Below are 12,526 nucleotides of genomic sequence, written 5' to 3'. Positions count from 1 at the left end.
CTTGAGCCCGCGTATTATTTCTCGATTGACTACTTTTGTCTGACCATTGCTTTGAGGATGAGCCACCGAAGTAAAGGCTTGAGTTATACCGAGCCCCCTGCACCAAGTCTGTATCTTGTGTCCCTGAAATTGTCTTCCATTATCTGACACTAATTTATGAGGCAGGCCAAATCTGCAAAAAATATTCTTCCACAGAAACTGAATCACAGCCTCCTCAGTAATTCTGGCCAGAGCTTCGGCCTCTACCCACTTGGAGAAGTAATCTACTGCTACCAATAGAAAGCGCCTTTGACCCATGGCCATTGGGAAAGGCCCCACTATATCCATCCCCCATTGATCAAACGAGCAAGAAACTATAGAAGTTTTCAGCAGCTCAGCGGGCCGGTGCGTCAAGATTTGATGCTTTTGGCATGACAAACAAGTATTCACCAGGTTCTGGGTGTCCTTTTGCAGAGTAGGACAGAAATACCCTGCCAGTAGCACTTTCCGAATCAGCGTTCTTCCGCCTGCATGATTGCCACAGCACCCCAAATGTACCTCCCGCAAGGCCTGATCTGCTTCTTCCATATTCAAGCACTTGAGCAGAGGTCTGGAAAAAGACCTCTTGTACAGTTGATCTCCAATCATAACATAAGAGTGGGCCTATCTCCTGAGCAGACGCGCCTCTTCTAGGTCGGTTGGTACAATTCCTTGCTGGAGGAAATTTATTACCGGCGCCCTCCAATCAATCACTCCTCCCAGATTATTTTGTAGATCTATCTGAGCTATAAGGAAGGTCTGTGCTATAGATCTGTCGAGTACCCAGGTGGTCAGGGAGCTGGCCATTTTAGCTAATTCATTCGCTCTTTCATTTTCAGCCCTGGGAATCTTAGTGACTGTGACTTCCTTAAATTCCTCCCTCATCTTCTCATAGGCTTCCTTGTAAACTTGCATCTTGTCGTTGTTTACCTCAAAATGTCTGGTCACCTGTTGGGTTACTAGCTGCGAATCTGAATATATTATGACTCGGCTTGCCCCCATATGCCGAGCTGCTTGCAGACCTGCTAGTAGGGCTTCATATTCTGCCTCGTTGTTGGTAGCTCTGAAACTCAGCCGTACAGCCAGTTGCATAATGTCTCCTTGCGGAGATATTAAAAGTACACCTACACCACTTCCATGATGTGTAGTGTAACGACCACCCTTCTTACTACTACTACTCTCTAAGGATGACCGTTACTTAACTACTAACTCTACTTAACCGGTATGATTAAAAATCACATGGAAACCCTACCGAAAAATTCCGGCAAAGTCTCCCCTGTACCGGTGACCTTATTCAACAATACATGCAATATATACTCAGCCACAAGCGGCTGGAACACATATCAATCAACCACGCAATATAATAAATCCAAAATAAAGAAAGCAACACAAGAAATCATCACACAAGATTACAATTCTTCTACTACGTCCTAATCATATCAAATAACAAATACTATCTCAAATACTCCTAACATAGCAAAAGACAATAAAAACTAAACTAAACTTCTTTCCTAGTCCCAAGGCTTCCATAGTCCTGGCATCACACATCCTTCGAACACCTCCTTGTCGCCTTCCTTTCTATATCTTTTCCTTTCCTGTATCTGCAGTAAGAGGAAGTGTAGTCTATAAGCAAAATTTGCTTAGTAAGCGCTATCTAACTCACAAAAACACGAATATGCATGTATACATAAAGAACTAGGTACTATATGCTCTAAAAGAAAGTAAAGCATAAATATAACTGCTCATGTCAAACTAATAGCAAAGAAAAGCTAAGTAATCTACTCATGTAATTCTAATAGCTAATCATGCTGCTCATCTAATAGGTAAACATGAAAAACTACTCATCTACTAGATAAACATGATAGAATAAAGAACTGAACTTACTGATTTTTAGAACTATATGAAACTTATTTCATTTGTTCTAACTTAATCTTTAATACTTTATGTTTATGTAAAACTTGTTTACTTGTTCAAAAAATTATACTTATAATACTTCAAAATAATAATCAACTTCTTCTTGGGCCCAGGCATAGTACCATCTTATGCGCGTTCCCTAATAGGTTGGGGTAGCGAGCCACCAATCCTAAAAGAGCATACCTCGGTCTACCAGGGCCAAGACCTCAGAATCGGACACCTGGATTTGTTTAACGACAACCTCGGAAGTCGGGTACTAGCCTCTTTTTAAAAGTAAAATACTTATAATCTTAATTACTTCTTCTTTAAATGCCTCGGCATTTTAATAGGCACCTTGTGTGCCAAAAATCCCTCAAGTCTTGACTTTGGGATCTACTTAAGGCCTCGGCCTTTTCTTTTCTTTTCTTTATCTTTTTTTACTCTTATCTTTTGGTACTTTAATAGGAAACCACAACTAAAGCTGAAATAAATCTGTCCATGCTAAATGAGGTAGTAATGAAACAACAAGATCTACTAACTAGAATTTAAACTTGCTGAAATTGAAGCGTAACACAAAACTAGACTTGCTGAACTTAACATAAACTGTTCATGCTCATAATGTGAGTTCACATGCTTCAATTAAGGAATTAACAAGGAGAAACCAACCTTAAAACTAATCATGTGCATAGAATTAGCAAGGAAAAACTAAGCTACAATGACAAATTCTGCATACATAACCAATACAAAAGAAACCAGAAACTGATTGCTTTAAAGGAATGTCACTCATGCACATTTAATTACATAAGGAACTAGAACTCTAAATCTACTCATGTTCAACTAATAACATAAGGAACTCAAAATCTAAATCTGCAAGCAATGCTTATAAAAATTTGTGTACAATATTTATAAAAATCTGCATTTTATGAAGAACTGCACTTAATGGACCTACACATGCTGAATTGTTTCCAACCGAACAAAGCATAAAAACATGTTACTGCTGCTATCACAAATTGAAACATGATACACTAGAATAAAAACTACGTAGACAGGAATCTACACATTCTAAACCATTTCCAGCAAAACAAGCATAAGGAAAGGATGCTTCTATTGAACTAGAACTCGCTAAACTTGCTAAAGGTTTAAACAAGACCCATATGAAACTTATTTTCATTTCTAGATCTGGCAAATTCTGATTAGAAACTCTATGGCAGCGACTTCAAAACTAACCGAATGCCTAGCAACCAAAATTCTTGTACAGCATGAACCGAAAACAAAGAAGGAATGTACAGCTTAATCCGAATCAAAGAAGGAGAACTATAGCATGTTCCAAAATCAAAGAAGTCCAATAACCATCCTGCTAAAAGGCTACTGCATACAAAGGAACTCCAATCTGAATCTTATGAAGGCAAATTCAGGTTCATTACAGCAGCAAACAAAAGAACACAAACCTAAATTCTACATGTTCCGAAAGCATGAAAGGGAGGCTAAATCCCTAACCATAATTTCTGTGCAACACAATCCAAAACAAAGATGGAAACTAAAAACTCGAAACTAATTCTCCTGTTCTTCATGCTTAAACTAAATCAATCCTTCTCTTCTTTCTTTAAGGTTCACGGTAGCAAACAAAAAGGAATTGCTACCGGAAACCCAAAATCTGAATTGTTTCTCATGCTCATTGCCTAGAACAGCAAAATCCGAAGCAAGCAACCACAAGCTAAACAAACAAACAAGCAACCCATCGAATTCAAGAGAACAAGATCCGAAAATAGAGGAAGCAAGGAAACTCATGCAAAGCTTCAGGAACAAGGAGAAAATCAAGAATTAAACCTCGGAGCTATCCTACTGCAGGTGAGTAGCAACTTACCTTCGTTTCCTTGACTCACAGCCGAAGGAGGAACCTTCTAGTGCTTCTAGGGTTCGGGCAACTTGAGATTTCTGACCTCCTCTTATGCTCACCGACCCTCCTCGATGAAAGGATCACGACGGTGAAGAACCACCCCGAGTTAGCCACCCGCCGGCCGCCGGAATCGTGCCCTAGCCGCGGCTTGTCTCCGCCCGAGCTGCCTTTGTCGCGCGAGAGAGGAAGGGATCGGGAGGGAAAAGGATTAGGTTTAGGTCACGGGAAAATTAAGCCTTAAGTTTCTCTTTTAATAACCCGGTATTCTGTTAACTTCCTTAAATAAAATTTCATACCTTTTCTAAACAGAACCGGTGGCTGGACCACTTGGTCAGCCGGGATTTGACCGAGCCAAAGGTCACAGGTTCAAATTCCCAGCAGAGCCTTTTATTCTCCTTTTATTCTGCTATTAACTATTTATTACCTAAATACAATTCGATCCTTATTTGATCAAGTAATAACTGCTAGCCCAGTTGGTTAGCCGGGTTTTGCTCGGGTCAGGGGTTGCCGGTTCAAGCCTCGGCTTGGAAATTTTTTTGTCGAAACTTCTTTCGTTTAGTAAAAATACCAAACGACCTCCAAAAATTGCATAAAAATATTCTATAAATTCCTAAAAATCTCTAGAATTTTTCTAAAGTATTCTTAAATATTTTTAAGAACTTTTAGAACTCCTAATGAGGAAAATTGGGTCGTTACATGTAGCCGACCTGTCTACATAAACCTTCCAGACCTCCTCCGAATCCACTTGATACACTTCTGTCAAGAAATCTGCCAGAGCCTGTGCCTTGATCGCGGTTCGGGGATGATACTGTATATCATATTCCCCTAGCTCGGTTGCCCATTTGATAAGCCGACCTGCTACCTCCACCTTGGTGAGAGCTCGACCCATAGTACTGTTTGTCAGGACGGTAATAGGGTGCGCCAAAAAATACGGCCGGAGGCGCCAAGCCATGAGAACAAGTCCGTAAACCAACTTCTCCAGGGTTGTGTACCGAGACTCAGCCCCTTCAATAGATGACTGAAAAAATACACTGGCTGTTGTACATTGTCCTGCTCTTTAACTAGCACGGCCCCCATGCCCTCAGGGGTGGCTGATAAATAAACCCAGAGGGGCTCTCCAACAACAGGTTTGAACAGCGATGGTAAAGATTCCAGGTATTGCTTTAGCTCCTCAAAGGCCTGCGTGCACTCTTCCGTCCACTGAAACTTAGCTGCTTTCCTAAGCACTTTGAAGAAGGGCGCGGCTCAATCTGCAGATCTAGAAATGAATCTGGACAGCGTCGTTATCCTGCCTACTAACTTCTGTATTTCCTTCAGATTCTGAGGGATCTGCATGTTTCGGAGCACTTGAATCTTCTCAGGATTGACTTCTATCCCTCGTTCAGTCACCAGATATCCCAGAAACTTCCCTCCTTTGGCCCCAAACAAACATTTCAGAGGATTCAGCTTTACACCATATTGTCTCAAAGTCCCACAGGTTTCTTCCACATCTTTTATTAGATTGGACGCCAGGGGGGACTTAATCAAGATGTCATCAACATAGACTTCGACGTTCCGTCCGATCTGCCCCCGGAAGATTTTGTCCATCATCCTTTGGTAGGTGGCTCCATCATTCCTGAGCCCAAACGGCATGACAGTATAGCAGAAAGTACCATCAGCCGTTATGAAACTAACCTTCTCCTGATCCTCCTTAGCCAGGGGTATCTGATGGTATCCCTGGTAAGCATCCATCATGCATATCCTCTCACAGCCAGTAGTTGAATCCACCATCTGATCGATCTGAGGGAGAGGATAACAGTCTTTGGGGGTGGCTTTGTTGAGATCGCGGAAGTCTATGCAAACCCTCCACTTGTTGTTAGGCTTCTTTACCAATACGACGTTAGATAGCCAGGACGGGAATTGTACCTCCCGAACATGCCCTGCTTTCTTGAGCTGATCCACTTCGGCTCGGATAATTTTATTCTGGTCAGCAGAAAAATTTCTCTTCTTCTGCTTGACTGGCTTGGCTTCAGGTATTAAATGCAGCTTGTGCTCAGCTATCTCTGATTTGACTCCGGGCAGTTCTTCCGGAGACCAAGCAAAAACATCTTTGTTACGGGTCAGACACCGTATCAGCTCCAACCTAAGCTCCGAGGGTAAGTCACTAGCAATGCGAGTGATGCTCTCCGCTCTGTCAGGATGCAGCTGAACCTCTTCCCAAGAGATAGGCTCCTCTGCAACAGGTAAAGTTTCTTCTTGAATAGCGTGCACACCACCATCACGGATCCTTCGGCTCTTGCGCGCCTCTACCCGAACCATGTCGATGTAGCAGCTACGGGATACCTTCTGCTCTCCCCTGACTTCCCCGATCCGCTCACCGACCGGGAACTTAATCTTCTGATGAAAGGTAGAAACGGCAGCCCTGAACTCGTGCAAAGATGGCCTTCCCAGGATGACATTGTAGGAAGAAGGAGAGTCCACCACTATAAAGGTGCTCCTCCTAGTGCGCACCAGATGCTCAGTGCCCATGGATATGGCCAGCTTAATCTGACCCATTGGCTTGGCCTCGTTGCCCGTAAACCCATATAGAGAAGTGGTTACGGGCTAAAGCTCAGCGGCATCGATCTGCATCTCCTCGAATGCAGCTCTGAATAAAATATTAACCGAACTTCCGGTATCTACGAATACCCGAGCCACTCGGCTGTTAGCGATAACGGCCTTGATAATGAGAGCATCGTCGTGGGGTAATTCCAGACCCTCCAAATCTTGTGGCCCAAAGCTGATAACAGGGCCAGACGCCTGCTCGTGGCTGCACCCAACAGCCCCCACATATAACCGCCGACCATGTGACTTACGGGCTCGGTCGGAGTCCCCATCAGTGGGCCCTCCCGAAATCATGCCGATCTCTCGTACAGCAGTGTTGTCCCTGTTTTCCATCTCCCCGGCATCTCTTTGGTCCCCCACGGGACCAGCCTGATTAGAAGGGCCTGCCAGGTCGGGCCGAGCGCGTCCGGCCGCAGCCTGCTCTTCTTCCATTCTCTGTATTTGGGGCGCCAACTCCGGGGGAGGCAAGCCTTGCTCGGCAGCTCGCCTAGAATCACGGGCGAATTGGAAGCAATTACTGATATCATGCGTCCTGGACCGATGATATGTGCAATATGGTGCTCCTCTTGGTCCAGGTCTGGGCGCGTGTATGGCAGCAGCTCGAGGAGTTGGTCTGACTCCTTGGGCGGGCTGCAGGACAGGCCTGGGTTGAACGCGTTGAAGAGGCTGAGCTGGCTGTGGTGCCCTCCTTTCAGACCTGTTGCCAGGAGCCACTGTCTTTTCGGCCTTCCTCCTAGCCGCCTGAGCCTCCTCCACTTTGATGTAGCAAGAAGCTTTCTCCACCATATCATCAAAATTTTGGGCAGGGTTTTTGATAAGGTCCCTGAAGAATTCCCCTTCCAGCAGTCCGTGAGAGAAGGCGCTCATCAGTATTTCCGAGGTGGCAGAAGGGGCGTCATTGGCCACCTGGCTGAACCGATTGATATAGCTTCTCAAGGGCTCGGTCGGACCCTGTTTCAGAGCGAAAAGACAGTGGTCAGTCTTTTGATACTTACGACTACTGGCGAAACGACGCAAGAAGGCCGTTTTGAAATCCAAGAAGTGATTGATAGATCCTGGGGGCAACCCATCAAATCACTTCTGCGCCGAGCCCGACAAGGTATGCAGAAATACTCGGCATTTGACAGCATCACTACATTGATACAACATGGCCGCGTTTTTGAATTTTCGCAAATGCTCTTCTGGATCCTTGCTTCCATCGTATTCTCCTATATTTGGAGCGCGATACCCCCTCGGTAGATTTTCCCTCAATATCTGAACCGAGAAGGGTACCTTGTCATCCGGGTCTTCGGGTAGATCTTTGGTAGAGATGATAGCTTTTCCCTTTCTTGAATCCCGAGGCGGATGTAGAGAGCTTTCGGCCACCGACACCTGCAGATCTTCTTTCTTTGGACTATGCTCGCGAGGCCCTGGTTGATGATAGTTGCGACGAGGCTCTCGGAATGAAGTACGAGGAAGTTCTTCTGGCTGCTTCCTTTTCGAGCCCCTGTCGGAGACAGGAGCTGGCTCTTTGGACGTTTCAGGCGCTAGGCGAGGTCATGAAACTGTTCCCTGCTTCTCAGAGGTGACTCGCTTATTGACCTCCTTGAAGAGCTCGTACTCCCCAGCGGTCGTGGTAACATTAATCCTTCTGCTGGAACTTTGACAAGAGCCCTCCATCTTCACGCTTCGGATCAGGCTCCTGTGTTTCCCACAGACGGCGCCAAATTTGATCCGGTCCGAAAGCTGGGTCGGACGAAGGCTGGTCACGGCGACCTGGTTGTTGACGGAAAGTCGTGGATGGTCCGGCTCCCACGGGCGGCTGACGATGCTACAGGCTCCTGCACACACTCAGACGATCCCCCCTCTCCTCACGTTAGAGACCAGAACACAGGGAAAAAGTCCCCGGGTCAGGCCCTCCGACGCTCAAGTTAGGTACTTTTTCCCCAGAAAATGTAGAGAGGAAAGAAAAAATGACTGAAAGTGAAAAGTTGAGGAAAAAAGTGATGAGATAGCGTACCCGCGTACGAGGAATCCTCCCCTTTTTATGCGCCAGCTAGGGCTTCTAGAACCTGCAAGCATCTCAGAAAACGTTAGACGCTGGGCTTTGTCATGTAGTGAAGGACACCTGTCTGGCTACTATTGGTTAGGGAGGCATCTTCTCGTTTAGGAACCTCCACCTTTGCGCAGGGCTTTGTCATGTAGTGAAAGACACCTGTCTGGTTATTATTGGTTATGAAGGCATCTTCTCGTTTAGGAACCACCGCCTGTGCGTATGTCCCCTGGTATGTGATGATTACCCCCTCACATCCTCCTGTCAGACCTGCTCCCCAGCTTTTAAGCGCAGCCTGTAGTCGAGTTGTCTCTGAATAGCTTTGCCGATTCCAACCTGTACCGTGTGACTTATGCTCCGGGCCTTCGAACGCAGGCCTGTAGATCGAGCTGTCTCTGAACAGCTCTGCCGATCTCGTCCTGTACCGTGTGACTTATGCTCCGGGCCTTCGAACGCAGGCTGTAGATCGAGCTGTCTCTGAACAGCTCTGCCGATCCTGACCTGTACCATGTCACTTATGATCCGGGCCTTCGAACGCAGGCCTGTAGATCGAGCTGTCTCTGACCAGCTCTACCGATTCCAACCTGTACCGTGTGACTTATGCTCCGGGCCTTCGAACGTAGGCCTGTAGATCGAGCTGTCTCTGAACAGCTCTGCCGATCCTGACCTGTACCATGTGACTTATGCTCCGGGCCTTCGAACACAGGCCTGTAGATCGAGCTGTCTCTGAACAGCTTTGCCGATCCTGACCTGTACCATGTGACTTATGCTCCAGGCCTTCGAACGCAGGCCTTTAGATCGAGCTGTCTCTGACCAGCTCTGCCGATTCCAACCTGTACCGTATGACTTATGCTCCGGGCCTTCGAACGTAGTCCTGTAGATCGAGCTATCTCTGAACAGCTCTGCCCATTCCAACCTGTACCGTGTGACTTATGCTCCGGGCCTTCGAACGTAGGCCTGTAGATCGAGCTATCTCTGAACAGCTCTGCCGATCCTGACCTGTACCATGTGACTTATGTCCGGGCCTTCGAACACAGGCCTGTAGATCGAGCTGTCTCTGAACAGCTCTGCCGATCCTGACCAGTACCATGTGACTTATGCTCCAGGCCTTCGAACGCAGGCCTTTAGATCGAGCTGTCTTTGACCAGCTCTGCCGATTCCAACCTGTACCGTATGACTTATGCTCCGGGCCTTCGAACGCAGGCCTGTAGATCGAGCTATCTCTGAACAGCTCTGCCGATCCCGACCTGTACCATGTGACTTATGCTCCGGGCCTTCGAACGCAGGCCTGTAGATCGAGCTGTCTCTGACCAGCTCTGCCGATTCCAACCTGTACCGTATGACTTATGCTCCGGGCCTTCGAACGCAGGCCTGTAGATCGAGCTATCTCTGTACAGCTCTGCCGATCCCAACCTGTACCATGTGACTTATGCTCCGGGCCTTCGAACGCAGGCTTGCAGATCTAGCTGTCTTTGAACAGCTCTGCCGATCCCGACCTGTACCATGTGACTTATGCTCCGGGCCTTCGAACGTAGGCCTGTAGATTGAGCTGTCTTTGAACAGCTCTGCCGATCCCGACTTGTACCCTGTGTTCCGCCTGTCGTTGCCCTTTGCCCCTTGACTACTTTGCCCCCTTGATCGACAGGTCTACCCGCACTCTGACTGCCACAGATGCTTGACTTTGCCTGCCACGCCATCTTGACTATTGACTGCCAAGTCACCTTGACTTATGGCCACGACATAGCCTTGATCCTTTCCTCATGGGCCCCCACTCCCTATTGCGCGCCGTATCATAACTCATACTACTAAAGAATTATTATTAAACTACCGCACTAATCCCAAATTACATTTTGGGCTCCTTCTTATTAGGAGTGTGTTAGTCTCCCTATGTTTAAGATGTCGAATGTCCACTAATTAAATGAGTTACTGACAACTCTCTTTAATTAATATCTTAGTCCAAGAGTAGTACTACTCAATCTTATTGTCGTGTTGGACTAAGTCCATCTGCAAGGTTTAACATGACAATCCTTATGAGCTCCTCTTAGGGACATTATCAACCTTGATTTCTAGGACACAGTTTCCTTCTATAATCAACAACACACACTATAAGTAATATCATTTCCTAACTTATCGGGCTTATTGATTTATCGAGATAAATCTCACCCTCTGATAAGTCAAAGAAATAAATACTAAATATATATGCTTGTTATTATATTAGGATTAAGACCATACACTTCCATAATAACTAAGGTCTTGTTCTTTTATTAAGTCAGCATAAAAAGAACATACCTTAAATGGTCCTGCTCAATACACTCAGAATATACTAGTGTAATTTTATAGTTAAGATAAACTAATACCAAATTACACTACGACTATTCCAATGGTTTGTTCCTTTCCATTTTAGTCGTGAGCTACTGTTTATAATTTATAAGAAATTGATAACATGATCTTCTGCGTGTGACACCACACACCATGTTATCTACAATATAAATTAATTGAACCACTACACTTAGCATATAAATGTAGACATTTGACCAATGTGATTCTTATTTCTAAATAAATGTTTATACAAAAAAACTAGGCTTTTAGTATACACTCTAACAGCCTTCATGAGACACAACCTATTCTATTGTTCCTCTCCTCTATCCTTGGTGGTCGGCCATACCTCTTCTACTTCTCTTCTTCATTGTGGTCGACGGCATCTTCCTTGGTGGAGCACTTGGTGGTCGGTAGCTTGGAGGTGAAGAAGTAGAGGAAGGAGGCATTGTTTTCTAGCATCCCTTGGAGCATTGTGGTGGTGGCCGAAACTTGGAAGCAAGGAAGGCTATGGTGGTTTTCTTCTTGGTAGATCGTCACCCACACGACATCCAAGAAAAGAAGAGGAATACAATAGAAGATCAAGAGGTTGTTGCTTACAAAGAAAGGTATAACTAGTAGTATTATTCTGCATCATACTAGTTTTCTTTGTATAGATTTTAAAATACTAAACACAAGAGGCTTAAGATTCTAGGTTTCGAATTTACGATTCGATTTTGTGTTTCTTTTATTTTTCGATCTTGTGATTTGATTGTTCTTAATGGTTAAACCTAGGGTTACTATAAGGAAATTAAATATTGAATTTCGTTGAAAGGCTTTGTCTAAGAAATGGTGGATGCTCTCATACCCAAGAAGGCCTAGTGCCTCGCCATGTTTAACCTGGAAGTCGATGTCTGAAATTAATATTTAATTGAATTTATAACATGGGTGGTTTTGGATCAATAATGTTAAGTATCATTTACGATCCAAGTCTAAACCTCTAAGAACAGATAAGTTGAATTTGGAATAAATAATGTTAAGTTCTATTTGCGATTCCAAATTTAATTTCTAAATAACACAATAGGTTGTTAGGAAAGGTTCAGAACATAATATATTGATTATCATCACAATGAAATCAAACTCCTAGAACGTTTCCCCTAAACCAAGTTCCTCAACCAACTCTCAACTCTCTCTCTCTCTCTCTCAATGTTACTTTTCTTTACTCTAGTGCATAATTTTCCAACCATCGATCGTTTAGCTAATTCGTTGTATAATCTCTAGTACTTATATCTAGTCCTCGTGGGATCGATATCTTTTATTACTTGACGACAGTTGTCCACTTATGAATTGTACACATCAAGTTTTTGGCATCATTGCTAGGGACTGCTCACATTAACATTAATTAATCCGCATATAAGTTACTCAAGACTTGTTAATAGATTTTTTATTTTCTTATTTATTTTTATTTCTGTATTTATTTTTTCTTGTCATTATTTTATAGTTCAATTTTGCTTTACTTAATTTCTGTATTTTTTCTCTTGTTCTTAATTCTGTATTTTTTTTTGTCTAATCTTAATATTTTTGTCTATCCATGAGCAATAACATGTCTGGCAGGCATTTGAGAGAATTTTTTGCATCGATTTCTATAAGATTTATGTCTCCATTATGTAACCTCATATCGATGAAAAAAGTTTTCAACTAAACTCAAAGTTAATTTCCATGATACAAGGTCACAAATTTAGAGGAGAAGTATCAGAAAATCCATATCTACACCTTGAGACATTCCTAGAATATTGCAATATGGTAAA

The 12,526-nt window shown here is 44.2% G+C and overlaps 1 protein-coding gene across 1 annotated transcript; it reads right to left on the bottom strand.

Annotated features, from left to right (window-relative positions):
- Window positions 1-6,391: 6,391 nt before the first annotated feature.
- Window positions 6,392-8,050, bottom strand: LOC122010999. The gene is made up of 2 exons (XM_042567449.1): window positions 7,937-8,050; window positions 6,392-7,342 (listed from the first exon to the last, which is right to left on the bottom strand). The coding sequence occupies exons 1-2, from the start codon at window positions 8,048-8,050 to the stop codon at window positions 6,392-6,394; spliced, it is 1,065 nt and encodes a 354-aa protein (XP_042423383.1).
- Between the last annotated feature and the right edge of the window lie 4,476 nt (window positions 8,051-12,526).

The sequence above is a fragment of the Zingiber officinale genome, chromosome 8A (genome assembly GCF_018446385.1).
Source record: "Zingiber officinale cultivar Zhangliang chromosome 8A, Zo_v1.1, whole genome shotgun sequence".
In the NCBI taxonomy this organism is placed as follows: domain Eukaryota; kingdom Viridiplantae; phylum Streptophyta; class Magnoliopsida; order Zingiberales; family Zingiberaceae; genus Zingiber; species Zingiber officinale.
Note: the sequence above shows the minus strand (reverse complement) of the source record. Positions and strands in the feature narration are given on the sequence as shown.